This window comes from Eumetopias jubatus, unplaced genomic scaffold, assembly GCF_037043125.1.
Source record: "Eumetopias jubatus isolate StellerSeaLion01/CBP00866 unplaced genomic scaffold, mEumJub1_p1.0 scaffold_10, whole genome shotgun sequence".
Lineage (NCBI taxonomy): Eukaryota > Metazoa > Chordata > Mammalia > Carnivora > Otariidae > Eumetopias > Eumetopias jubatus.
Window position 1 is genome coordinate 124,077,855 of NW_028274816.1, and position 27,707 is coordinate 124,105,561.

At 54.0% G+C, this 27,707-nt stretch overlaps 1 protein-coding gene and 1 long non-coding RNA gene across 2 annotated transcripts in view; one reads left to right on the forward strand and one right to left on the reverse strand.

Annotated features, from left to right (window-relative positions):
* The first annotated feature begins 1,215 nt into the window (after positions 1–1,215).
* On the forward strand, positions 1,216–11,282 carry LOC114214014 (uncharacterized). The gene is made up of 4 exons (XR_003610300.2): positions 1,216–4,003; positions 5,814–5,959; positions 10,185–10,329; positions 10,661–11,282. It is a non-coding gene; the product is annotated as an uncharacterized LOC114214014 (long non-coding RNA).
* Positions 1,807–27,707, reverse strand: part of NOS2 (nitric oxide synthase 2) — a 36,284-nt gene continuing 10,383 nt past the window's right edge. Inside the window, exons 5-26 of the mRNA XM_028109436.2 lie at positions 24,662–24,824; positions 23,799–23,890; positions 22,703–22,844; positions 22,470–22,609; positions 20,958–21,132; positions 20,763–20,864; positions 17,369–17,563; positions 16,281–16,363; positions 15,751–15,895; positions 14,775–14,879; positions 13,819–13,868; positions 13,245–13,419; positions 12,084–12,216; positions 11,015–11,093; positions 10,030–10,211; positions 7,739–7,902; positions 6,603–6,810; positions 4,765–4,852; positions 4,214–4,335; positions 3,805–3,953; positions 2,701–2,895; positions 1,807–2,111 (exon numbers count right to left, since the gene is read on the reverse strand). Of these exons, the coding sequence (XP_027965237.1) occupies positions 1,992–2,111; positions 2,701–2,895; positions 3,805–3,953; positions 4,214–4,335; positions 4,765–4,852; positions 6,603–6,810; positions 7,739–7,902; positions 10,030–10,211; positions 11,015–11,093; positions 12,084–12,216; positions 13,245–13,419; positions 13,819–13,868; positions 14,775–14,879; positions 15,751–15,895; positions 16,281–16,363; positions 17,369–17,563; positions 20,763–20,864; positions 20,958–21,132; positions 22,470–22,609; positions 22,703–22,844; positions 23,799–23,890; positions 24,662–24,824 (3,007 nt within the window). The 3' untranslated portion in view covers positions 1,807–1,991. The remainder of the gene's footprint in view (positions 2,112–2,700; positions 2,896–3,804; positions 3,954–4,213; positions 4,336–4,764; positions 4,853–6,602; positions 6,811–7,738; positions 7,903–10,029; positions 10,212–11,014; positions 11,094–12,083; positions 12,217–13,244; positions 13,420–13,818; positions 13,869–14,774; positions 14,880–15,750; positions 15,896–16,280; positions 16,364–17,368; positions 17,564–20,762; positions 20,865–20,957; positions 21,133–22,469; positions 22,610–22,702; positions 22,845–23,798; positions 23,891–24,661; positions 24,825–27,707) is intronic.

The following is a 27,707-nucleotide window of genomic DNA, read 5'->3' on the forward strand; positions in this document are numbered from 1 at the left end:
GGCATCTGTGATGCACGAAGCTTGGTAACAGGTGAACCCAGCAAATAGCCTCACACTTCTGAGACGGGCCAAGGGCTGGGCCGGAAGGCCAAATGGCAGGGCTGGCTCGTCAGAACCCTCCGTCCCAGTGGGAGGAGGTGGCAGGCGTGGTGTCAGGAGAAGCTGACTCAAGCTGACACCTGTCTGTGTTGTTCCACTGCGGGTCCTGGTGTTTGGGGTTAGGGTGTGGTGAGGAGAGTGACTCAGCGTGTCGGCTGCTACCAGCCACTGGGGCAGCGCAGGGGGCCGGTTCCGTGTCCTCATGATGCCAACCCATCCTGCTACCTCCACCAAGAATCCAGTGCCTCTGGAACCAGGCTGGGACTCCGAGCATCGTCCTGGGACCAGCAGCACCTGGGAGCCTGTCAGGAAGGCAGAATCCCCGGCCCTGCCGCAGGCCTCCAGAATCAGTCCGCCTGGGAGCAAGATCCCAGGGGGTTTGCGTGCAGCTGAGAGGGGAGAGGCACCGGCCTGGGTGACCGTGTTCTTGAGCACATTGTTCAGGTGCGTTGCTGGGGCACTGGCGGCCGGCAGGCCTCCTTCTCCCCCCTCACCCCCTCTGCGTAGGGGCGAAGTGGGCCAGGGAGCCAATGAAACAGAGGCCAAACCCAAGCTGGGAGCCTGATTTTCTCAGAGCCCCCCACTTAGCCCCTGGCTGCATTCCTTCCTTATTCTAAGAGAAGGAAACATGGCTCAGCCCCTTAAGAAGTCTTCCCCACGGAAGACACGTGTCCTTCACTCACTGCCACGTCTTTGACACACAGTCCGATCCCACCTGCTTTGTCACCCAGGTGCCAAATTATTATTGGCCCAACTCTCCTGAAACAGGCAGCCCCAGAGCCAAACATGGCGACTTTCTACGAGGGGATTGTTGGTCAAGGCCTTCCCTGAGGAGCTGGCATACCAGGCCGTGTGAGGTGCGCCCCGGATCAGGGGAGCCCCGTGTGAGGTGAGCCCCGTGTGAGACGGGCCCAGGGTGAGGTGAGCCCCGTGTGAGACAGGCCCAGTGTGAGATGCGCCCAGTCTGAGGTGAACCCCGTCTGAGGTGAGCCCCGTGTGAGGTGAGCCCGTGTGAGGCGAGCCCCGTATGAGGTGAACCCCCGGTGAGGCGAGCCCCGTGTGAGGTGAACCCCCGGTGAGGCGAGCCCCGTGTGAGGTGAACCCCCGGTGAGGCGAGCCCCGTGTGAGGTGAACCCCCGGTGAGGTGAGACCCGTGTGAGGTGCACCGGTGTAAGACACAGCCAAGGCCCCACAGGCAAGCCTAGCCTCCTCACCACCCCCCATTGCAGGACTATAGGTGTGCACAAAATTCCACAGGCCGCCCCATACCTGGTGGCCATTTCAAGAAGCAGCGTGGCCAAGCTACTATATCCCTCTGTGGGGGATTTGGGTCCAGGTTGCACCACCCACCAGTCCCCAACTCTGTAGAACGGAGTTGCTTTCCCTACAAAACACCCCTGCACACATACAATGTGGTTAAAATAAAATGCATTTCATATAAATATCTCCATCAAGGAGTCATACGGGGAAGGCCCAATGGGCCCTTTAGAGAAGACTGGGGTTTGTTTTTTTTTAAATACAGAGTTATAAATAACTGTACACAGGGTGCCTAAATACAGGGTAGCACGACAGCGCCTCCTGTGGTCACTCAGAGTGGTGCAGTCAGAAGAAGGTTCCATCCTTTTCACCCACCAGCCGGGCCTGGCACTGACGATTAAGTCTTCAAGGGACCTGGGAAGGCCCAACTCTCCATTATCCGGGAAGGGTGGGCTCACGGGCGACAAGAGGTTCCACTCAGTCCAGGCTGCTACTACTCAGTAGCAGGTCAAGTATCGGGTTTGGTGGGGAAGGAGACATGAGGCTCAGGCATATAATTTCCTTCCATCTCCCCAGGCCCTGTGACCTCAGATAATTGAGAGTTGGCTCCATCAATAAGTTCTGTGGCAGCAACTTTAACTTCTCCCGTGGGCTGTTGGAACTCTGGGATCGCTGGGCTGCCTTGCTGCCCCATCTTTTTTCACCTCATAGGGAAACACAGCGCCAAAGATATCTTCATGATAGCGCTTCTGGCTCTTTAAGGGAAAACAGAACCAGGGTGTCAGCTCTGCCGACCCAGCCACCTCTCATTCATCAGGTCCAGGCAAGGACGAGCCCTGGGGCTCCCCCAGCTTCCTTATCCCACCTACACTCATGAGCCATCCGCCTTCACAACTGTGACGCCTAGAGTTTAACTGAATCCCACTAGACTAACTCCCATCAGCACCTGCACTGCCATGAACTGCCCGAACAGCTCTCCGAGCCTTCCTCGTACCTGTCCCCCAAGATACTCCAGGAAATGGGGGCTCTGAGATAAATACGTTTGGAAAATGCTGCATACTTTCTCCCAGTCTTGAGGAGTCCCGATGCACGGTAGCGTGTTAGAGGCTCTGAGGAGTCTTGTCACCAAGCAACGTGTTGCCTTTGTTTAACTGAGCGACTGGACCAGGAGAGACGGGTAGGCCTTCTAAGAGCCCATCTAGCTCGGACCTCCAGCCACCTCTAGGGTTCCTTTGAGTTTCAGGCCTATCCTGAGCCTGACTCCCCTAGGCCTGACTTTCCTGGTCCTGGCTCCCCCACCCGTGGCCTTGAGCTGCATGCTAGCCCACACACCAGATGCCGTACCTTAAGCTGGAAAAAATAGTCCTCCACCTGCTCCTCACTCAGGCTCAGCTTGGCAGCCACCAGGAGCTTCAGGGTATGGGCCACATCCCGGGCCATACGCACGTCCCCACAGACATAAAGGTGGCCATGCTCCTCATGGAGCACGCGGAGCACCTCGCTGGCCAGCCGCTGCCGCAGGATGTCTTGAACATAGACCTGAAACCAGAGGAGATGGTGGGTCCAGGCCCCTGCTGCCGGCGGTGAAGCCTGCAGTTAGGTCTGCTGGCCAGGAGGAGGCAGCGAGGGGCACGATGGGCTGCAGGGCGGAGGCCCTCCCAGCCAGAACCTTGCCGCGGGGTCAGGCTCAGGATGAGGGGCACTGGCATCCTGCCCAGCTCAGGGCCGGGCTGGGGCTCGAGAGATGAATGTTGGCCACCGCCCCGCCCTCAGGAAGCTGACCATTCAGTGAGGCTCCTGCATTGACTTTGAATTCATCATGCTTCAAAGAGGCATCTGTCAAATCACTTCCCCTGCCCAGGCTCTGAGACGCACCTGTGTACACCCCAGAACAGGAGCCTCTCCGTGCAGACCGCTCGTGGAACCCCCAGGGTAATTCAGAGCAGGGCACAGAGTACTGGGCTCCCCAATTACACAGAAGTCTAGGAGCCTCTGCTCTTGTTCCCCACAAGATGCCCAGTGACCCCAGCACTGGACACAAAACACTGGGCCTGGGAGGAGCCCAGACAGAACAAATTCCCAAGGCCTGAGGCGAGCATCTATCCTGACTCCCCACGTTCATGGGGCTAAGTGCCCCCGAGGGCAGCAGGGACCATCAGCAGGGCGGTGGAGCCTGGGCCACGTCATCCCAGGCAGGTGTGTATCCCAGGCGAGGGCTTTCAGCCAGCTGGGTGCTGGGACTAACCCACCGTGTGACCCTGTTTGGTCCTCAATGTCTCAGGGCCCGTCTCTTCTCCTGGCAGAGTGAATGCATTGCTGTGACGGGTGTGGGACTGTTTTAGAGCTCAGATGCAGGCTCAGAGAGCGAGGGGCTTGTGGGGAGCGGGGACGCCCACTAGTCTGGGCTTGTAATGCTCCACCCACTGCATGGGCAGCTGCCGCATTTACCTTGGGCTGGCCAGGCAGGCGAGAATAGGCTGTGTGCACCTCATGCAGCACCCCATTCTGGGCCATCTCCAACATCTCTTCCCGATACAGGTGGTCCTCATCTGGGCGGCGGCACCCGAATACCAGGGTCATGCGGCCGGCCTGGAGCTCTGCAAGACCCAGTGGGCTGCAGTTACCAGGGTGGCCACCAGAGGGCGAGGTATGGGTCAAGGCCTGCCCTGCCCGACAGACAGCCGACTTGAATTCTCATCTCCTGCCCGCAAATCTAGTATTGTACCCCCCTTTACAGATGAGGAAACTGAGGCCCAGGGCATTCAGATCATTTGTCCACACAGGCTGAGGCAAATGGGAGAGTGGGCACAACCCCAGGGAGGCCCCAGGGAGATGCCAGGGAACCCCCTAACTGTACCTTTGTGCTTGGTGTCATGGAGCCGCTGCTGCCAGAAACCACGGAAGGGGGCAATGCCTGTGCCAGGTCCGATGAGGATGCAAGGATGGGAGGGGTCCTCGGGGAGCTGGAAGTTGCCGGCACTGAAGGGGACAGATGGAGAGGCTGAGTCCTCAGACACCCAGAGATGGATGAACACGCTGGACAGGGGCTGGGGAGCTGGGGGTGCCGTGGGGGCAGCGGGGTAGTGTGGTGGGGGTGGAGAAGACAACGAGCTCAAATGTGATTTCCCAAGTCCTGGAGGCTGCTTTGTTTCCCCTGTCCAGACACACCCTCACCTCGTCGTGGGCTCCTTTTGGAAAAAGGCGGAACCTCATTGTACTCCGGGCCCCCCCCACTGCTGTCCTCTCTGTTCCTACCGGAGACCTGGCCATGCTCTATTGCCAGGGGATAGAATGCAGAGGCCCAGTGTGACCCCAACGCCTTCTTCAAGGGCCCAGATCCCTCCCTTTCAAACCAGAACTCCCAGGGGCCAGTGGCACCACAATGGACAGAGTGGAGGGGGTGCTTACCTTCTTAGGAAGCAGGGTACTGAGTCTTGGGGCTTCAGGCTGCTGAGCCATGTGCTACAGACACCATGGTGCAAGGGACCTTGGCCATCTGCAAGGACAACACAGACTTGACCAACATCATCCCCCACCTCCCCCATCCCAGGGGGCGAATTGTCCCAGAGGCTCCCCCCAGACCAATGAGCCTCCTGGGAGTGTCCACTCAGGCTCCCTGTGGGCTTTAGGGAGGGGGCAATTCTTCTCCCGGTTCTGTGGTCCACCCTCTATGCAGCCAGAGCTGGGGAAAGCTGAAAGGTGCATCAAGAGCGGGCCAGCTTCTCCTTCTGCCACTCCAGGAACAGTCTCAGAGAAGGCATGTGTACAAGGTCACTCAGGTGGCAGTAAAATCAGATGACAGCTCAGCTTTCCTGACTCCTACTCTAACGCTCCTTCCAAGAGTTTCCCCAGGGACCCTCCCAGCCCACCACTCAGCTCCGATGGCAGTCAATGCGCCACCGTCTTCATGAGGTAAAGCCCTTGCTGGTAGGAGCTCTGAGTGATGGACAGCTTCCTGAGCATTCTGGTCTGCTCTGACACCCTGCCTCCCTGGGGGCCCCTCCTGGGCCTGTGGAAACCCCCACTTGCTCCAGGTTACATTCCCTTCCCAAAGGCCCGGCATTTAAAGCTATCCCAACCAACCTGAGAAGAACTCTCTTTTTCCCTCTGAATGGGATCTGGCTCTCACAAGATGTACCCACCTCCCCTCTCACTGTCTGAGCCCTGAAACTTGACCTGCGAAGATGTTGTCCAGCAGAGCAGGCAGAGTCTGCCCATCATCTGGAAACTGCTATGCACCCAGCTTTGCCAACCCAGGCAGTGCTCAGTTACAGAGGGCAGGACAAGGGCACAGTCCATCCAGTGCAGTAGCCAAGTCCAAGTAGACAAGGTTTTGGACCTCCCAGTCTCTGTTAGCCCATCCCCTATCCTCTGCCCTCATAGCACCCCGTGCTTCTTAGCACCCACATCATGACAACTGCCTATTTTGATGAGTCTCTCTTCACTACCCCCTCTAGACGGGAAGCTCCACGAGGTCAGAAGCTACAAGTGCTGTGTTTCCACGCCCACCATCATGGCAAGCACAGAGAGATATGAAATAAACCATCACTGAGTGAGTGAGCAATCAAGGCATCATCAACCCTGCACCCGGCTAGACTATCAGGTATACTAAGAATCACTGGGCTCCCACTAAGTACCCGGAGGTGCTTTCTCCACGTGATCTCATTACATTGTCCCAGCGGTAGTAGGACCGCAGAGTGAAGCAGGATGGACCCAGCAGTAGGACTGCGTGGGTTTGAATCCAGTTCCCTACTTGCTCACGGTGCAACTCTGGGGCTTAACCTCTTTGTGCCTCAGCTTCCTCACCCTAAAATGCAAACAGTACCCATCTCATGCGGTTACTGCTAATATATATATACAGAAGGTTTGCTTAGCACCCGGTTCATAGTAGTCTCTGCCACACACCTGCTACTGCTATTAACACTCTGGGAGGTGGGGTTTTTTTTTTCAAGATTTTATTTATTGATTTGACAGAGAGAGACACAGCGAGAGAAGGAACACAAGCAGGGGGAGTGGGAGAGGAAGCAGCAGGCTCCCCACGGAGCAGGGACCCCGATGCGGGGCTCGATCCCAGGACCCTGGGATCATGACCTGAGCAGAAGGCAGACGCTTAACAAATGAGCCACCCAGGCGCCCCTGGGAGGTGGGCTTTTAACTGACAAGGAGACCACAGCTCAGAGATGTTGAACTGCCGCCCAGTAAGTAGCAGAGTTGGACTCTGCTCCAAAGCCTCTGCCAAGCCTTACCTCGAGTGCGGTATGTGAGCACAGCCACTGTGAGGTGGACCTCCGTGGGTGTGCGGTCCCTAGAGGAGCTGATGGAGTAGTACCGGGGTTTCAGAATAGGGAGCTGGGAGAGTAGGAAGCCTGCAGACACCCGCAGGGATGGGAACTCCTCTAGCACCTCCAGAAATGTGGGGCTGTTGGTGAACTTCCACTTGTTGTATTCTGAGGGCTGAAAGCCAAGAGCAGTGTGAGTGACTCAGGGCACACACGCTCACAGGGAGGCAGGAGGCTGTCACAATCCAGCATTCATTCATTCATTCACACGTTGGTTCCCTCAATCAACACGTCCAAGAGCCAGGTGCTGTCCAGGGTGCTGGAGAGAAAAAGGGTGCCTTTCCTGGAAGCACTCAGGCCCGTGAGTTGCATTTATTTAATTCGTGTGCTTAGAACTTCACTGTCAGCCACTGGTTGGCAGCAGTCAAATCCTTATTATAATCTAATTTTGGACCGGGCTTTGGAATCATACAGACCTGGGTTCGCATCTTGACTGGGTGCCCTTACTAGCTGTGGGATCTTGTCCCAATCTTAACCTTCGTGACATGAGGATAGCGTCACCTCCCTCATGGGAACGTCATGAGAACGAAATGAGAGCATGTGTGCCGAGTTAGTACACTGCAGCCACAGGATAATGGCTGGAATAAAGGTAATTAGTGAGAAAGATGATGGATAGGATGCCATCCAGTGCCTTTTGCAAAAGCACGGGCCTAGAAAGTTGCCAGTGAGTTAATGCATTCTCTCGTGTCCATGTCTCCATTCATCCTCACCATCCATCCTCCAGCACTTCCTAAGTTCCTTGCTTATGCCAGGTCTGGGGAATATACAAAGACAAGACATAGTGGCTCTCCTTTTCTAGGTAATTTCTAACAAAGTATGCTTTGGTAGCATCCTGCAGACACTCAGAAAAGTTCAGTTCACTCAACACAACTGTGTGCTAGAGATGGTATGGGAGAGGATACTGACTTCCCACCAGCTTTGACGAGGCTCGCTTTGGGAAGATGGGTCGGATTCCCCCTTGGAGGTTAAAGACCAGCTCTGGGTTCTGGCTTCCCCTGACTCTGGGACCCTGCCCTTCCTTCACCCACTGGCCCAATCTTCACCTGGCACAGGATCTTCAGCCTCTGCCTCTCGGCCTCTTCCGTAGCCAGCTGTGCCAGCCTTCGGAGCAGCACCTGGGTAGGGGGGGTGGTGATGTCCAGGAAGTAGGTGAGGGCCTGGCTGAGTGAGCATGGGGGCAGCCGCTTGTCTCTGACCCAGTAGCTTCCTGGACAGGGAAAAAAAGGAGTCAGAATGACAAAAAGGCCCTATTTCAGTTTCCTGAAGGGTCATGAGGCCTCTGGGGAAGACACCCTCCACCCTACAGCTGCAGGGGAGAGACACTGACTTTCTAGCTCCAGGAACTGTGAAAGTGTTCATGTGCCCAGAGGTAGTGCTGCCAGGGAAGGCCGATCAACAGCCCTCCAAAGGGCACCCAAGTTGACATGATCCTGGAAAATCAACTATGCACCAGAGTTCAGTCCCTCTCTGGTTCAGACCTGAACTACAGCAAAACACCCATAGGTGAACTACAGACTCACAGTGACTAAATTCACCAAAGACTGATATACACCCCAGAGGCCAGTTATTCATTTAGAGAAAAGCCCATGACTACAGTCCTCTGGGGCTATACCAACAGGTACTGGGTGAGCAGCAAATCAGCCCAAAGTGTCAAGTCCCAAGGAGTCCCAAGAGGCAGTATGCGGGGTGGTCACAGTGTGGACCCTGGAGCCAGCAGACATGGGTTTGAACTCTGGTTCCTCACTTAATAGCCAGGTGATTAAACCCTCTGAGCCTTGGGTTCCATCTCTGTAAAACGGATGTGATAACAAAACCTGTCTCCCTGGGTTCGTATGAGCATTGAACAGAATGGTGTATATATAATAGTACAGTGTCTAGTACACACATGCTCAATACACGTTAGGTAAAAATAGTACTATTGCGTTATTTCATCCAGACCCAAGGCCTGAATGGACCACATCTGTCTTCCTAGAGTCACAAGGACATCTCTGTCTCCTCGCTCACATTTCTCCTGGACGGTGGGAGACAATGCTATACTTTGCTTCTCTGACCCCCACTTTCCTGATGTGGTCACTCTCTTTGGGGGGTACACATTCTTTGGAGGCAAGATTATCACTAAGGCCAGCGAGCTATTCCTATGGGCTGGGAGGCTCATGATGGTTGATTTCATTAGCTCATCTCTCCCAGTACCCACCACCACTGTGCTCTGCTCCCCACATAGATTGAACCTCACCAGAGCACGGGAAGGGGGTGCTCCAGGCCCTTGCGAGGACAGCGTCTTCTCCCAGGTGAGGATGGCCAGGAGGAGTCTCACTCTCCTGGTCACCTACAGTCTGCCCCTGCCCACTGGCCAAGTGAGATGGGGATAAATAAGACCCTCAGTGGGTGAGCCGTAGGTTAGAATGCCTTGAACATGCAAGGGGGTTACGCACTTTGGAATCCAAGGAGACTCTCCCTTCTCTGAGCTTCTGGACAAATGTTCATTAGCCTGTAGGAAATGAACATTTCTCCATTCCTGCATTTATTTGGTGCCAGGAATTGTGGTAAAGTTTGCATGTGTATCTGTTCATTTGGTCTTTACTACCACCTTGCGAGGAAGGCTCTCCTATCTCCATTTTAGAGACAAAGAAATAAAGCCTCGAGAGGTTGGCTTATAGGCCCAAGTTCACACAGCTAGTGATGCTAGTCCCCGATGGCTCAGGGACTCTAACCTTCGAAGCTCAGCATTTTTACACTGTTCCCACATCTCTCCATTATGTCATCAGGTAAAGTGCACACACACGTTTATTGTGGGTCCTGAAGAGACAAGGCCTATAAAATGCTGGCATCTAGTAATTACCGAACAAATACCAGCTGCTACTGTGATGAAGAAGGAAAAAAGAAGAGAGGAGGAGGAGGAGGAGGAGGAGGAGGAGGAGGAGACTCTTGCCTATCTGCCTCCTGTACTAGGTAGTGAGCTTTCTGAGTGTGCACACTGAGTCTCATTCGTTTTTGTAGCCCAGGGCCTGCCTAGTATATAGATGCGACCAACTGGTTAAAATTTTGATGCAAAAATAAATGAATCCATCCATTAACAAAAAAGTGGCTGGGTGAGCAAAAGAATGAAGGGAAAGAGACTCCCCAACCTCTGGGGTTGGGCAGAGAGCCCCAAAGAAGCATCCCTTCTGTTGGCCAAACTGCATCAGCATGGGCTTGGGTGGCCCACCCACTCAGCAGGAAGGACAGGGTTAGGTGCCCACAGCCCAGGCACGGGACCAGCCCATCAGCGGAGTTGGGGGGCTGCCGGGGTGGGGAGAGGGGGTGGGATGCTGGGGCCACCGTGCAGTGGTCTTACCACTCTCACTGAGCCTCTCCAGTTGCACAGGCTGGTGGGGTGCAGGGCCATCTACCACTCGCTCCAAGATGCCTCGCACCAGGGCCGGCTGGTTGCCCGGGCAAACCCCGAGGTGCTCTCCGGGCATGTAGCTCAGCCCGTGGCTGTCCTCACAGGAGAGCTCCACCAGGAGGGTGGTGCGGCTGGAGAAGGGAAAAAGAAGCCTCTGGTGACGCCACCAGGATTTCCTCCCGAGCTCCCTGATGGGCGGGCTGACTTTCCCAGGAAATGTGCCCTGTTTTCATTTTCCTTCTCAGTTCGGTGAGCACGGAGTGGCTTGGGTTGTTGGCATCCCCTGGAGCTAGGGTGCTCAAGGGGGCCTGGGGCCCACCGGGGCTGGGGTTTCTCTGTGGGGAGAGGGTGGGTGGCCCCCTCCCTGGCAGCACTCCCAAGCCCACCTGGGCTTGACCACACCCTCCACCTAAAGAAAGCACCCCTGGGAGATCTGTGGTCATTGGGACAAACCCTTCCTTGTCCCCGGCTCAAATCTGGCTCTTATTAGAACAAAGCCCGGTTTTCCTAATGAACGGGGGAGGACAGCACATGAAAACAAAACCTACACGGAATTCCTAACACTTGTTTCTCCTCACAGGGCAATGTCCTTCCCTGCCAAAAATGTTCTTGAAAGTTCTTAAGAAAGAGCCAAATGGTTTGAGTTTCTCTTTGCCCGCCGCCCTCCACCTTTGGTGAAAGGGTTTAGTGACAAAGGACGGTAGTAAAGCAGATGCCTCGTTCTTAAGCTGGAAGACCGGCCCACAGCTAATGGAGACCAGACCTAAAGGCACCGAAGGTCACAGGGGTTACCGGCCAAGCTGGTCCTACCCATGACATCATGGCTAATGCCAGTGCACACTTCTCTCCTTTCAAAGACTGACTTGCTCTGGTCCTTCCTTCATTATATTAAACCTGTGGAACATCACCCAAGCAGCCCCGCGGTCTCCCCTACCTGGATTGGGGACTCTGTAGATTCCGTTGTGATTTGAGCCTCAGGGTGAACACGTTCTTGGCGTGCATACTGCTGAGGGCTGTGGGGAACAGAAAGGATGAAGTGGCAGAGTGGTTCTTAAGCGCTGATACGGGTCAGCCTCCCCGAGTCTGAGTCAGTTATGCCTGGACACTACCCCTTGGGCGTCCCGCTGTGATGGTGGGGTAGAGTTTTCTTTTGCTGTTTCCCTGCCATGTTTCTGAATCACAAATAAAGACACTTGGTCTAACAGGGGTGTTTGGGCTGCTGCTAGGGGGGGAGGGGGATGCATTAGGTGCCCAAAGAGGGGCATTTCTAGGCCACCCCCATGGCCTGGCATCTGCGGGAGAGCATAGTTGAACTTGGGGGTATCCTAAACACACAGAAAGCTACACAACTACTGTACTCGTGGTACCAGAAAAGAGGAATCGTGGAGGCCCAGAGTCCAGAAGCCACCGTTGCGCAGCCTGGGATTGCCTCCACAGGATGTTCTTTACAATACTTGGCTGCTGTCAGAGCTGGACAGCTGGGGCTCAAATCCCAGCCTGGCCACATGCTAGCAACCTGCTTCACCTCCCCGAGCTTTAGTTTCTTTGTGCCCCCCCTTTTTTTAAGTAATCTCTGCACCCAACATGGGACTCGAACTCACGACCCAGAGATCAAGAGTCGGATGCCCCCACCAGCTGAGCCAGCGAGGGGCTCAGGTCCTTGGGCCCTTCTTGCAAGATGAATGTCAGGGCTCGCTTAGAATGGGCAGGCGAGGAGCGCAGCACAGTGCCTGGCACTCAGGAGGCCCTCAGTGGGTGCTGGCTCCCCTTTCTTCTACCACCCACCCGGGGCTTCCTCCTGAAACAGCCTCCCTCAGAGATGAAGCAAACTCTCCTGCCTCGCACCCCAGCAGGCGCTCGGATCCAACAAGAGAGAGAGCCTGGCAGCCCTAGGCCAGCTGCCTCCGTTCAGAGGGTCCTAGTGGTCGTCTCGACCACAGACTCTGGGCGCAGAGACCTCCACCCCAGCAGGAAGGGCCCGTGCAGTGCGGAGCAAAAGGTACCTTTGTTGAGGTCCAGAGGCTGCGAGTCCTGCACGAGCCTGTAGTGCTGTGGGTCCCAGGTCACACTGCAGGTGTAGAGCCTGGGGATCTGAATGTGGTGTTTGCCTCGCACATCGAACATCTCACAGGCCGCCTGGAAGAAGAGGGAGCAGACCGGTGTTAACCACGGTCACTGTCATCCTCAATGACGTCATCCCCATCAATGGGGCCACCATTTTGTAGGTCCTTACAAATCGGTGAAGCGCTTCCTATAATTACTAAGCACGTGGGTCAGACTGGGCCACTGTGAGGACTCAAAGAGGTGGCCAGGCTCGGCACAAGAGTTGCTACTACTATTCGCATGGATGTTAATATTGACAGTATCTCACTTTACCCACATGCCCACCCCCTGAGGTTGGGTAACTCCCACGCTGCTGGTGTGGAGTCACATGCAGGCAGTGTGGGCCTGGGAACCAAGTCTGCCCTGACTCAAGCTGGTGCTCTAAGCACCACTGCTGGGTCAAATGCTCTGCTTACATGAGGAGTTTGGTTTTTTTTTTTGTTTTTTTTTAAGATTTTATTTATTTGAGAGAGAGAGCGAGTGCAGGGAGGGGCAGAGGGAGAGAGAGAATCCCAAGCAGATGCCCTGCTGAGCACAGAGCCAAAATGGGGCTCAATCCCATGACCCCGAGATCATGACCTGAGCTGAAATTCAGAGCTGGACACTTAACCGACTGAGCCACCCAGGCGCCCCAATGAGGAGTTCTTTAAATCAGGGGCGTCAAGCCACAGGGAGCAAAGCCCTACTGAGATTCTGACACAGGTCCAAAGACTCCACTGCATGGTCCCTGTCCCCAGGCTCTCTGTGGCTGGGAGACTGAAACAAGGCAAAGTCATCGAGGGGTGACCTGGGTAATCAGAGGGGGAAGGAACCAAAGTTCCTGGAGGACGGGAGGTGTCTCAGCCCTCTTCTCCTACCCAGGGATGCATGCTTCAAGTGGAGTTCTGGGGGCACTGAGGGAGAGCAGCAATGACCTGAGCCCTCAGGCCACACCTAGGACCGTGCCTGTAGGACCAGGCAGGGGTCAGGCTACCCAGGATGCCTGGCACAGAAGTTCTGGGCAGGAATGGGCTGTGGCCTCCCCGTCCCTGCTGTGGGGGCAGCTCCAGCTAAGAACTGACCTTGAAGGTTTGCACGGCCCAGCTGCGGAAGGCTTCCTCCTGTCCACTGAGCTCGTCCCCTTCCCCTGTTGGGGCGAGCTGAGAGGCCCCCAGATGGGACAGCTTCTGGTCGATGTCATGAGCAAAGGCACAGAACTGAGGGTACATGCTGGAGCCGAGGCCAAACACAGCATACCTGCCCGAGGAGGACACACACATGGAGACTGGAGTGAGCTCACCCCTGCAAGCATCACATGGCACGACCGGCCCGTAAGCCAGCCTCAGACACCCCCACTCCAGCTGGGCACAGGACCGGTCAGTGCACGCCATCTTCAGGTCCTCTCCAGCTCCCAAGCCACAATTGTCACCAACTCCCACGACCAATCCCATGCTCAGCCTGCAGACCTATGAGAGGGACTTAGTTTCCCCGGTTTGACCCTCGACACACTCTGAGGACAGGCTCTCTTTGTGCCTGGACATCTTGGACGAGACTCCCCCCTTATACACAACCAGTACCCTCCCTGGAACCCAGGTCCCAGAACCCTTAGGTCCATAAGGCAGGGCTTGGACAAGTGCGAGTGGGGAAAAGCCTTACCTGAACTTGTTGGTAAGCTCTTTCAGCATGAAGAGAGATTTTTTCAGTTTCTAGAAAGAGAGAGAACCACCAAGTTCTCAGGACAAGATTCATAAAAGCACTGCTTTTACTTTTCTTCTGGTGGCCCACTTCAAAACTGGCCACATCTGGCAGAAGAAGGTTTAGGATCCACAAACGGAAGTCAGTTTACTGGCTGGGGCTCAAGGACCAGTTCAGCCTTAGTAACTCATGTGGGCCTGTAGCGCCGAATAGCCCAGGCCCATCCAGCTCTGGTAGAGAGAGAGCCCGGCATCTCCAGGAGGTCTCCTAATGGAGCATAAGCCTCTTTTCCTGTTTGGAACCTGGTAAATATGACAACTGGTCCCGTACTCTCTAAGATAACCCTGATTTCCAACGAACTCAAGATAACTTTAGGTGAAATATGATACAGTGTCAAATCATATGGTAAGACATTCTCTTTTCTGTAATTTTTTTTTTAGTTATTCCTGTTTCTATTATTATTATCGTCTTTCTGAAAACTAGGGAGAGTCTCAGCTTGGAGCTCCTGGAGCCCGAAGACCTCTAATACTCGGCCATTGCTCATTTTAAAACACAAAGCAAGCTATGCTCAGGCAACAGCGTCTAGCAAAAATTCAAGAACTGTGGCTTTCATTGGATTTATTTTTTGTCGGCTTTCCATTGGGGATGATACAAAGTTTCCTTTACACATGAGTTTTTGAGTTTAAAAAAGGTGGGTCAAACTTACTTAAAAATATAAAGTACGTCCTAGGAAAGGGGTCACATACATATGGTGATAATTACAAAGAAGGCAGCCAAATGCTGGGGCTAGGGCAGCCCAGAGTGATCTGAGCACTCACTTCCACATGTCCTCCACGGGACAGGCTGAATCGCCCAGATCCTTTTCTTGGCCCCCTCGGGCCCTGGCACCCCCGACCACTGAGACCCAGGCCACCCACCTCGCCGTTGCCGGGGGAGTCTCCATTCCCAAACGTGCTGGTCACCACCAGAAGCAGCTGCTCCTCCTCCAGATGACTCAGCTTGTACTCGTCCATGCAGAGGACCTGCAGGGTCCCAAGGGAGAACATCAGCCCTCCACGCCATCCCCAGACACCCTGTGCTTCCCTTCCCCCACCCAGGCCAGGAGCCCCCCTCATCATCTGTTTCCCCCAGGCCCAGCACAAGCGTGGCACAGAGGTGCGTGCTCCACGAATCCCCATCAAATAAACCCCCATGAACACTTCACTCCCCATCCTCCGGCCCCACGCAAGCCCCACCGCCAGCACGTCCACAAGCCGGGGAGGGCTCGTCTCCGAAACCCTGCAGGCCCCCAGTCAAAACGCTCCCACTGCTATTTTGAATTCTGAAGTGTGTGGACGTATTTTCCACAAAAATGAGATGAGCGTGTTACAAAAATGACGATCCTTTAATGCCTCGGGGATCCGAATGCTTCGCCTGAGGCTAATCTCAGGTGACACATGTCACCGCCTCCCTGTTTGATGCACGCCCACGTGACGTGGGAAGTGTCCAAGAAGGACAAAATCCAACACTGACAGAATGAATGAGCCACCCTCTGGGGTTCTGTTTTATTTCCTATTCATCCTTTGCCCCCCTCACGTTTAGCACTGTGCCCTGTAGGGAAGGTGTTGAGTAAATAGGAATAGAATCCATCTACAGGAGCTCACGGATATTGAGACTTGGGTTAGGAGAGCATTTCTCAAAACTGTGTTCCCTGGGACACCATGGAAAAATTGTGTGCTATGTAAATTTGGGAATCCCTGGACACACATCTATCCTTCTGTCACAAATTTACAATGTACGATCAGCACATCCAAGGCTCTGGGACATGCAGAAGCAGGGCAGCCATTTTAACTTTTGCCAACTTGTCTATACACAGGCAGAGAAAAAAGGCCCATGTCCAGCTGAGCCGGCTACCTTGGGGTTGAAGGCACAGCTGAACAAGGCCCCCAGGTCCCGGGCCAGCGTTTCTGACTTTCCTGTCTCCGTCGCAAAAAGGATTGTGGCCCTGACCCGGGACACCATGGTCCTGCGCATCAGCATGGAGGCGAAGAACACAGCTCTGTGTGGACAGACAGACAGACACTGTGCTGACTCAGCCTTCCAGAGGAACATGGGGGCCCCAGGAGAACGGGAGAGGGACAGTGTTTAAAGTGTGGTAGGATGAGGGAAAGGAATGCACGTTTCTTACCAGCTCCTGACCCTGACCCGTGGCCCTTCGCCTCCCTTCACCTGCTCAACCCACTACTCAGCCCCTGGGGAGAATGGAGGACAGGGAAGGTCGGGCCAATGGTGGCAGGTGACCCCCCTTGGTATCTGGACCCCTGCGAGCCATCCTCCATAAAGATCACCATGTCTCTTGGTTCCCTGCCCGTCGAGGCCGAGAAGGGCAGCGCCTGGAAGGAAGGGCTGCAGTTCAGGCCTCAGCACCGACCGCTCCCACTTACTTAACCAAGACTTTGAACGGAATCTTTCTTCTCCGGGGTCTCCGCTTCTCGTCCTGCCAGGTGTGGGTTTTCCAGGCCTCCACCTTCAGAAAGGAAGGCACACGTATGTGAGGGCAGGTGGGCCCTGGCTCGGCTCTGGTGTGGGAATGCGAGGGAGATAGAGGACCCTTCGTGCCCTCTGTGAGGCGGGGGTCCCTGAATGCCCCACTGGGGAGGACCGGGGCTCTGTCTCCCTCGGAGCTACAGCCCCAGTGGCCAGCTTAGAGCTGCGCACACCGGGGTGTCTGCTGGCTTATTTTCCATTAGTGTCCACCCCAGAAGGAAGAGGCCCCACTTCGCTTCCACCTTTAGGGTCTAATTACTAGGCAGGTCATATGATGTAGAGTCCAAACCGGGTTCCTCCTTTGAGAGGAAAAGGAGGTGCTACCACAGCAGGTACAAACTGTCCCCAGCAAACAGTCACCCTGATTTGCTACTTAGCATCTTAAAGTAAGGAAGCTCTTCCTCAAGTCAAACCAAAGTTCTTTTTTGACAAAAAATGAACTGGTGTCAACAGGCAATGGTGATAGAGTGCGTTCTCGGTTGGGCATCCACCAGTTTGTGGGATCCTCCTATCGTGGAGCTAATAATGCTCATCGCTTTTAGAGATGAGAACAGCAGGGCTCATGTGGGTGAAAGACCCACCCAAGATCCTACAGCTAGGAAGTGGCAGAGTCGCCTGCAGGCGTATCTGACCCAGGGGCCAAGCTCTTCACCATCATGGGCTCTGACTGTCTACAGGTGGGGGTAATGGTGGGCAGCCTCAGAAGCGTAAGCCCCAGCAAAGCAATGGGCCCCTGAAGGTAGAATAAAAGGTCTCTCCTGAAGTCCCACTCTCTGTGGGAACAAACGCTGCTCAGCATCCATGAGTGCAGCCTGAAAAGCAGAGGTCTCTGTGTCCCCGCCATGCCCCGTGGGTCCTGCACGAGTGAGCGTGCACATGCGTGCATCTGTGCACACGCACGCGCATGCACGCGCACACACCTACAGACACACTCTCTCCACCCCTGAGCTCCCAAGACAGACAGGAGAGGAAAGCCCTCCCTTACCTGGTAGTAGTAGAAAGGGGAGAGGACATAGTTTAACATCTCCTGGTGGAACACAGGAGTGATGCTCCCAGAAATCGGGGGTACCAGCCAAATCCAGTCAGCCGGGCAGCCCCCTCGGGAGCGGTACTCGTTCTGCATGTACTTCATGAAGGACTCTGCAGCTGAGTGGTGGTCCATGATGGTCACATTCTGCTTCTGAATTAGAAGGAGGCAAAGAGGGGGGGTTGAGGCAAGGGATGGGGGAGTCAGGAGCATGGTCGGTCGGCTGCGGGGCTCCCAAGACGGACTGTGGAAAGGCCGGGCATTCAGTAAAATGGGATAGCCATTGCCCCTGGCCACCTCCTTGCTGCTAAAAACAAATACCCAAGTGGAAGGCACTTTCGGAGCCTCCAAAGGAGCCCCAGAAAACACCATAGCCATGGTAGGCCCACAGGTCACATGGTGGCCCCTCCCTCGGCCCTCTAGGGACAGTGTCAGCTTCTCAGGCCGCATCTACAAGTCTCCCCCAACTCCCAACAAATGGCTCCCTCTGGATGCTGATAAATCCAACCACGGAGTCTTCTTGCCACTTGTTAGTAGAGAGTTCCAGGAGTCACTTCTCCAAGAATGTGGCTCTCTCAGCCAAAAAGGAACTAGACATCTCTGGAGAGGACTGAGTGTTGGTGGGGGGGGGACCGTAGTGTATGGAAGATAAGTCACCACAATGTCCCACATCCTAAAATTGGAAGCCAAGGGTCTGAGCCTTCCTGGAATGATCCAACAGAGGCAGCCACACCCCTCACTGTCTGGGGCAACTCATCGAGTCAAGAGACATTTGTTTAATGTCATGATTCAAACCGTGGCTTCTTATTGGCAGTGTGACCTTCAGCTATTAGCTGCTGAACCTACTAAGCCTTTAAAGCACAGAACATGCACGGGCAGTGCATCAGGTACTGGTAGTATAGAGGTGAACGCGAGGCCCCTTTTCTGCATTAGATTATATTCTAAGGAGGGGAGGCAGTGGAAGTTGGCTGTCCATGTGGTCTGCTATGAGATATAACGGAGGAGAGTGCAGGTGCTGCTGGGGAACGGAGGGGGTTGAGCTCAGACACAGACCTGGGGGAGAAGGAGGGGATTCCAGAAGCTGCTTCTAAGTGGAGGCAAGTCTTTTTTTTTTTTTAAGATTTTATTTTTTTATTTGACACAGAAAGAGAGAGAGAGAGAACACAAGCAGGGGGAGCAGCAGAGGGAGAGGAAGAAGCAGGCTCCCTGCTGAGCAGGGAGCCCAACATGGGGCTCGATCGCAGGACCCCGAGATCCTGACCTGAGCCCAAGGCAGATGCTTAACTGACTGAGCCACCCAGGCGCCCCATAAGCAGAAGTAAGTCCTAAGAGATGGGCACAGTTAGGCAGGGCATGGGCATTCCTAGAGGAGGACACTGCCTGAGCCAAGGCGGGAGGCGCAAGAGCAGCCTGCTGATGGAGGGCTCATCGCGTCTTTCGAAATCTTACACATCTACAAGCAGGTGCCAGGCCAACTGTAAGCTCAGAAGCTGATGACTGTAATAATAACATAATAAGGACAATAATAACAATAATAAGTACAATAAGACTAAGGCCTACCGAGTGTTTGCTAGGGACCAGGTAGCACAACTCAGTGTTGTGCCTACATTTTCATTTAATTCTTACAATAACCTAGTGCGGAAGGCCCTACTATTTATTCCCATTTTTACAGATGAGGAAGTTTATCCTAAAGGAGGGTAATAAGGAAGTCCTGGAGACTCTCTAGCAGTGGAGGGACGTGCTCAGCAATGATCAGGAGACAGTCGAGGATCAGCAGATTTTCTGGGACATATCGGCATTTTGCAGTGACAGGCTGGTGCACAGAGCCCCCAGGAGTCAGGATGTGTGTCCACGGGCAGCAGGGTCCTTCTGAGTTGGGCCATCCCCAGGGGGCTCTTCCTGTTCCGCCTCAGACCCCCTCCGCCCCCGCAACAATCAATCACAAGCTTGACCTTCCTATGGGGTGACCAGCTCTGGGAAGCTGTGCAATTGTAAATATTTACTGATGTTCGTTTAATGTCAACTCCCCACTCCTCTCCACAAGGAAAGGGTTTTTGTCTATTTTGTTCACCACTCACATCCTTGGCCAAGCCTAGTGCCCGGCACATGCAAAATGTTCAATATGTTTTGCAGAATGAATAAAGGACTATCTTCCTAGTGGTCTGGCTTCCAGGGCATCTGCCAGCTTTGGGGAGAGGGTTTCAGCCTCTACAGTACTATCTTCACACATCCCCTGCCTCCTTCCCAAAAGGAAGGGGAGCGTTCATATGAGTCAGAGCAGCGGACAGACCAGAAGGCTCAGTCCCACACAAGTACTAACCCGTGTGCGGGCCCACGGAGTGCATACAGTTGCTCAGCAGAACAAGGGCAGCCCCTGCTCGTGTGGACACGGGCTCTCATTCATTCAGTACATATTTCTTCCCGTATCTACAATGGCCAGAAATTCTTCTATGCTCTAGAGACAGAGTAGTGAATAAAAGCGACAAGGCCCAGCCTAACAGAAAGGCATGAAGTAGATGTACTATGTGATGTCAGGAGCTAGTTAAGAATTATGAAGAAAAATAAAGACAGAGTTGAAGAAGAGAGAGGGATGGGATGGAGGTGGGTTAAGGGTGCCGTCTTCCATGGTGTGGTCAGGAAGAGCAACTCTAAGGAGGCGACCATAGAGACCTAGATGAAGGGAAGGAGGGGGTCATGGGATGATTTGTGCGAAGGGTCTTCTAGGCAGAGGGAAAAGCAAGTGCAAAGGCCCTGAGGTGGGAACCATCTTGGTGACTTTGGAAAACAGCAAGAATTCCAGAGTGACCGGAAAAGCGGTAGAGGACAGAAGTCTGACTGGAGTGGCTGGAGGACGAGGCTATGGAGGGAGACCTTTCAGCGGGTTAGCTGTAAAAGGAAGCAGGAAAACAAGGTAGTAGCTGGGGGACTTATTTGGTTAGCCGGTCATTTCTTTCTTGGAGATGGGACCTGTTACAGCCTATTGGTCACTGCTGAAAATGATCCAGCAGAGAGGAAGACACGGATGAGACAGAAGAAGGGGGGCAGAATTTTTAGGAGTAAAGTCCTTGAGAAATGGAGGGAAGAGGATTCAGTGCTCAAGCTCGGGCAGAGACAAGTCTTGAAAGGTAAGGAGTTGCCTGTTGCTAGAAGCACTCAAGTTTACACTAGAAGACCCAGTGTGAGTAGGAGGGCTTATCTGTCTGCATCCCCAGCGCCTATATGTGCTCAATACTAGTGTGATGCATATAAAAAAATGGACGACACTGTCAGGGGAGAACCAAGCATGAGATGAGCAGTTGGACCAGATAACCTTCTGACCAGAAAGTCTCTAGACTCACAGAACACGACGTACCTGGAAGCTGTGGAGCACAGCGACATTGATCTCAACGACAGCCCGGTCCTTCCAGAGTGAGGCCAGCTTATGCGTTTCCAGGCCCATCCTTCTGCCCACTTCCTGCAGCGGCAGAGTGATGAGGTGAGTTGGTCCTCACAAACCCCCTGGACAGACCCACATCTGCAGCTGGCCCCGCCGGCCGGGCCCCGTTACCTCCAGAATGTTGTAGCGCTGGACATCACAGAAGTCCCGGACCCCGATCTCCGTGCCCATGTACCAGCCGTTGAAGGGGCACCCTGGGAACTCGAGGCCACCCACCTCGAGCAGCATGTTGGCCACTGCGGGCAGGGCATACCACTTCAGCTGCAGCTCACGGAACCACTCATACCTGGCAGGGAGGCAGAGCCAGTGGTCACTGGGGCCTGTGCCATTGCCCACCCTCTCCCTCCACCCCCACCGACAAAAAAGGCTTCACAAAAAGAGTCAAGCAAGAAAACCCCTTCCCAACTCCAACCGGGAGAAGGGAATGGGGCACCGTAGGTATCATTCATTAATTATGCATTCATTTACCCACTCGTCCATGCAAAGATATGTTAAGCAACAAGCATGTGACAGGCACCATGCTAAATGCGGAGAACCCAACATAACACAGCGGTTAAGGACTCTAGTGTCGGAAAGCCCAGGTTCAAGTTCTCCTTTACCGCTTATCAGCTGTGTGACCTTGGGATGTGAGTTAGCCTTTCTGAACCTCAGTAACCCCACCAGTAAAATAGAGATACTAGCACCAAACTCATGGGTTTACTATAAAGGTAATGGTATCACTAGTTTCTAAATTCATTTGTTCCAGAAATATTTATAATCGAGCACTTACTACATGCCAGGTACCCTTCAGATGTTAGGGATATATAGCTGAACAAGAAAGGCAGGATCCCTATTCTCAAGGAGCTTACAGACCTGAGTCTAGACTATAAACAAGTGAACAGATGAATAGAAAAATAATAGCAAGGTGATGTGGTAGACAGAAGGTGAGAGTAGCTGCTCTAGACTGAGTGTTCAGGATAGGCTTCTCAGAGGGGATGACATTCAGGAAATACTTCATGGTAAAGAAGAAATGAACACTTTAAATTTCTGAGGAAAAGGAATGTCAGGCAGAGGGAACAGCGAATGCAAAGGCCCTGAGGTGGGACTGAGTTCAGCGTATGCAAGGGACAAAAAGAAGAGTCCAGCTCAGTGCCTGCTACACAGTGAGTCTCAATATAAGGCATATAAGGAATTTTTGTGATGATGATTGCTGCCCAGAGCAGAGGCTGAACCAGATGAGCTCCAGAAGTCACTATGGCCCTATAGATTCACCACAATAAGAAGAGGGGTAGCTGAGAGAGTTGGCAGGAAGATAAGAGGCCTGGGCTGCTCAGTGTGAGAATGATAGAGCCTTTTGAGGGTTCCTCTCCCAAGGTCACTGCTTTCCAAGTTCCTAGGGACCATCTGTCTAAGCCTCTGCTTCCCCCCATCATCAACATATCCTCCTAAGTCTGAGGCCCAAGACCCAAGTCCGGGGTTGCCGTGCAAGCATCGACAAGGCAAGCCTTGAGAGCCAGGCCTTTTGCACACCGCCTGCTGCTGGCTGGGCTTTGGGGGCAAGGAGGGGCCTGAGGACTGAGATCTCCCCAAGGAAGGGATGGAGCATGCACGTTGACACACATCCCAGCAGCCCCGCTTGCTTACTTGGGATGTTCCATGGGCACCTCGAGCACAAGGTCAGGTGGAATTTCGAAGAACTCAGGGTCTTGGCCGTCCGCCTGTAGCACCAGAGGCACCACATCGAAGCGGCTGTACTTGGGCTTCCAGCCCAGGTCGATGCACAGCTGGGGGCAAGACAGGCCCAAATGAGTCTCCTGACCCAGGCCCATTGACCCCTCTGGCTCCACTCTGTCAGCTACCAAGGCTGGATCCCGTACCTGGGTGAACTCCACGCTGGCGGGGTCCCCCAGGATGGTGCCGTCCGGCATCTGGTAGCCGGCATACCGGATGAGCTGAGCATTCCAGACCCGGAAGTCATGCTTCCCATCACTCCGCTGGGGAAACACAGTGATGGCCGACCTTCCCCGAGACAAGGACAGTGCCGTTCACTCCTTGGCTTCAGTGGGGGCTCCCAGCCAGCCTCCCCAGGTCCCCCTCTGCCCTCTGTCTTCCCGCTCCCCACCCCACTGCACCTGAGCTCACTGAACCAAACTCCTACAGCAACACAACATGCCAGGCTCTCACTGGCCTCAGTGTAATCTTGCCTCCCTTCCTGACATACCCTCTCTCTCTCCTTCTCCTTCTGGCGCCTCCTCTTCCTTTGAGACCAAGACAGGGACCACCCCTTCCAGGAACATTCCCCATCCCTCGGGTGGGGTTAGCTGTCCCAGCCTTTTCCCTCGCTGCACCTCTCTCTCATGCAGTCCAGTTAGGGGGATGCTTGTCTAGAGCCGGGCATAGGTTCACAGTGGGCTGGAGCAGGGTCCTAGGTCTTAGCCACCTCTGTATTGCCCCCACCTCGCTGCCATGCCTAGTCATGGGTCGGGTCCCCATTATATGGGCGCTGTTTGCTGAACAGAAAAGTGAATGAATGACAGAATGGGCTGTTCAGTCCTATCAGCCTTGACCTCTTTGGTTGGGGGTAGGAGAAGGTAAGGTTTGGGGCGGGGGTGGGTACTGATGAGCAGTGACTCTCCCGGTTCTAAGAAAAATGACACATTGGAGCCTTGAGCTGCAAAACTAACCTCTCATCCCTTCTAAAAAGCAGGGAGTCTGACCTTCAGCAATGAAGATGTTGCTTCTTAAAGACCCCCCATGCCCTCCAAATGGTGCCAAGTCAGAAGGGAACCAAGGACACGGGCTAGGAAGAGGGACTAAGCTCAAAGAGGCTTGCCGAAGAAGCGTGTTTCTTTCTCCTTCCTCTTTCTCCCTGGCTTCTGCTGGAGAAGCCTCCCCTGAGCCCACCCGCGTCCTTTGGCTCAGACTCCAGGGCAGGGTGGGCCCCAGCCGCAGCCCCGGGAAAGGTGCACTCACCTGATGTTGCCGTTGTTGGTGGCATAACGCAGGTGTCTGCAGATGTGCTCAAACATTTCCTTGGCAGTGGAACAGCTCCGGGCATCAAAGACCTGCACACAGCCCACCCAGCCCAGACCATCAAGGACCGTGAGGACAGAGGGCCCAGGGTTGATCAGAAGCTGAGTTACGAGGGACTGGGGGAGTGGCCTGAACGTCGTCCACCACCCAAACACCAAGCAGAGGAGAGCGTTCTCTTCCCTTCTCTGCATCGACACCTCCCGTCTCAGGGCTCCCCCGTCCAGCCTTTCTCCTGCTCTCCTGGGGAAGCCCAGGCAATCCCTCTTGGAAAGCCCTATCAAAACCCAAATCCCAAGAGAACCTGACTTTCGAGCATGTGAATGGGGATTCCCACAGCCCTAACCTAGGGCCTCTACAACATCAGCACATTTTACACCAGGCTCCCAGCATGTTTTCTTTCAGCCCATGTTGGTTTCACTGGCATTTCTCATCAACTTCCCTGTCCCAGCGATTTCCATATTACCCAGCAATGAATGATCCCCCAAGGTAAAGCCTCCTAGAAGGCTAGGATAAAGACAGTGTTTCCCAGGAGCCGAGGATTCAAACAGTCCTCTACCGAGGCACCAGGGTCTCAACAGGTCGTTCGGTTTTATGTCTGTGTTTAATGTGAGACAAAAGACCTGCTAGAAATCCTGTGCTGAAATCAGATTCTAGACTTCCCGGGGGGAGCCCTACGAAGCCCCATCTCAAGGTCACGAACGTGAAGAGAGAACCGGGGAGTCCCGCCCGACTGCTCAGAGCCACCGGCTCGGGGCCTGCCCGCCTCCCCGTTTCCTTCCCTGCCCCGGTCTAAGGAAGGCCACCTGCAGGTTGGACCACTGGATCCTCCCGATGCAGCGGGGGGCATTGCGCCAGGCCTGCTTGGTAGCAAAGATGAGCTCATCCGCTGTCAGCTGATAGGTTCCTGTTGTTTCTATCTCCTTTGTTACCGCTTCCACCCTGGCCAGATGTTCCTCTATTTTTGCCCTGGGGAACAGGAAGACAGCAGGAAGATCAACAATAAGATGGCCTTAGATAGGATTCATTCAATGCACAGAAGCAGGAACTGAGCTCGGCTACCAGGAGGGCAAGATGTCCCTCATAGAGAACCGTTCCCCTCCGGGGCCGGCTTCACAGGTGTGGGACCCCAGCCCCGAGCTCAGAAGGGCTCCAGGCTTGGCTTAATGCTCTCTTGTCCTTGTCTTGAAATTCTTCATCATTTCTGAAAAGGGAGTCCACATTTTCCTCTCTCTCCACCGACTCCTGCCAGTTACCTAGCCGGTCCCGATCCCGATGGCACTCTTGTTTCCAGGTGCTTTCTCTCCAATCCTATTCATCTCAGCTTGGCAAGCATCTGCAAGGAGTGCAATCCTCAGACACTTGAAAGACTGGAGAAAGACCCATCGAGTCAAGTCACAGCCATGTCCTGCCTTCTGGCCACCATCCCACGGTCCAGAGATGAGCAGTCCCTCCCATGCCAGCTCCCGTGTACTGAGTACTCATTCTGAGCCAGGTACTGGGCGACGCCACCCACAGTCGGGGTCTCACTGAGTCTGTGAGGGCAGCGTTTTTGTGTCCATTTTATAGTCTGGAATATGAAGGCTCTGGTAGGCTAAGTACCGGCCCAGGAGCATAAGTGTGATAAAGAGCAGGTAGGACTCAGATTCATGGTGCCCGATGCCAAGCCCCAGTTCTTAACCTTCCACCCTTCACTCTAGGGGGGAATTGCAAGCACAGAGATGTTGAGGGCCTGCCCACGCCTCTCTGAACTGGGATGGGCATTCAGGACCCAGCCTGCAGGGCCGCAGGGCCTACTCAGGAAGGAGCCCTCCACAGCGTCGTCCAACCTCAAAGACCCCCCTTGAGCGTGCTTTTTCTCAACCTCTGCCCTGCTCAGCCAGCCCTCCCAGGGGAAATTTTTTTTTTTTTAAGATTTTATTTATTTATTCATGAGAGACAGAGAGATAGAGAGAGAGAGAGAGGCAGAGGGAGAAGCAGGCTCCCAAGGAGCAGGGAGCCCGATGCGGGACTTGATCCCAGGACCCCGGGATCATGACCCGAGCCCAAGGCAGACGCTCAACCATCTGAGCCACCCAGGCGCCCATGGGAGATTTCTAAACTCTTCCTCCTCACCCCTCCCAGGCTGCAAAAATATCCCCCAGGGAGGGATTCAGTCAGAGAGGCTTTGAAACACAGACACACACACACACACACACACACACACACACACACACACACACACACACACACACACCCCAACCTCGAAATTTCCAATCAACACCAAAGACAATTTGAAATGGCAACAAACAACACTATGTAAGGAATGAACTCCTGATTAAGGAGAGTGGACGACTCAGAACAGAATGGCCTTTCTATGGACGAAGAGTGTCTTGACGGCTCTTCCTTGATTAAAGAAAAAAGCTCAGGGGCACCTGGCTGGCTCAGTCGTTAAGCGTCTGCCTTTGGCTCAGATCATGATCCCAGGATCCTGGGATCAAGCCCTGCATCAGGCTACCTGCTCCTTGGGAGGCCTGCTTCTCCCTCTCCCACTCCCCCTGCTTGTGTTCCCTCTTTCGCTGCCTCTCTCTGTCAAATAAATAAATAGATAATCTTTAAAAAGAAAAGAAAAAAGCTCAGAGACCAAACATTTGGGGCTCTTCATCTGCAAGGACACTCCTGGCATAAGGATCTGCTGGATGAGGTTGCTGTTGCCACACTGGGAGCCCTACCCGCCCCCCACAAAGCTTCTAGCAAGACTCCCCACTCTGAGCCCGAGCATGAACACCATAGTAATCACCAGAACACGGATACCTTGAGCCCACTTCCTGGTGTTAATATGTGACTATGTAGGAAAGCGTTCTTCACATTTCCCCCCAATTTTCCTTTAGAATTTTATATTTTACCACTGTTCTCATATAGTCGCATTTCCGAGGCACTACAGATGCTAGAATGCCTATGAGTTCTGAAAAAAAGAGTGTAGCTTTTGGTATCAGTGAATGGATCTGAACAGAACATTCAGCAAGTTACAGTTTCTAACTATACAATCCTTCTTTCGCTAAAGACCGAACCCACCAGCCGTCTGCAACTCTGTGTGATCGTGGGGATGGACTGCCGTTTGTCACTCACACCCCCCAGGACCTCTTGATGGGTTCAAGGTTTGGACTTGGGACTGAGAAACGGGCCTTCCATCTGTGAGAAACAAGTGGATTTGAACACCACCAAGAGCAACCCGGTTGCTTCCCCGGGCTAACACCCACCCAGTGCCTTCCAAATGCCAGCAGGACCTCCCAGGTCCAGCTTGAAGTTGGAACCTTCAAGGTCAAAATGCTGGATGCTAGAACACAGGTTAAAAGCAGGGGCTCTGGTGCCAAACTGCCTGGGTTCAAATCCCAGCTGTGGGACTCCCAAACATCTGACTTCAAGCAAATTACTTCATCCGTGGGCTTCAGTTCCTGTAAAATGGGGGAGTTCCTACAGGTGTCTGTACAATGGGGAGGATCCTAATGATACTCCTTTCATAGAGTTGTGGTGAGCATTGCTCATAAAGCACTCACGCAGGGCCCAGAACACACTCAGTGCCTAGCGAACGTCAGTATTGATACCGTGGCCCAGTGAGGCCCATCAGGTGAATTCCCAGACCCTGAAAGGCTCATTAGTCATTGACAGAGCTAACAGCCCAAGGATCTTGAACGTCCTAGCCACAAAGCACTCCTATAGAGGTTGTGGTTACATAGCACATAGGGCAGCCAACTCCCAACAGGTTACTCAACCCAGCTCTACATCAGAGTCACCAGAGGGGATTTTAGGGAACACAGAGTCCTGCCCTCTCCACGCTTCTTGAGATCCTGATGCCCTTGGCCCAGGGTACCC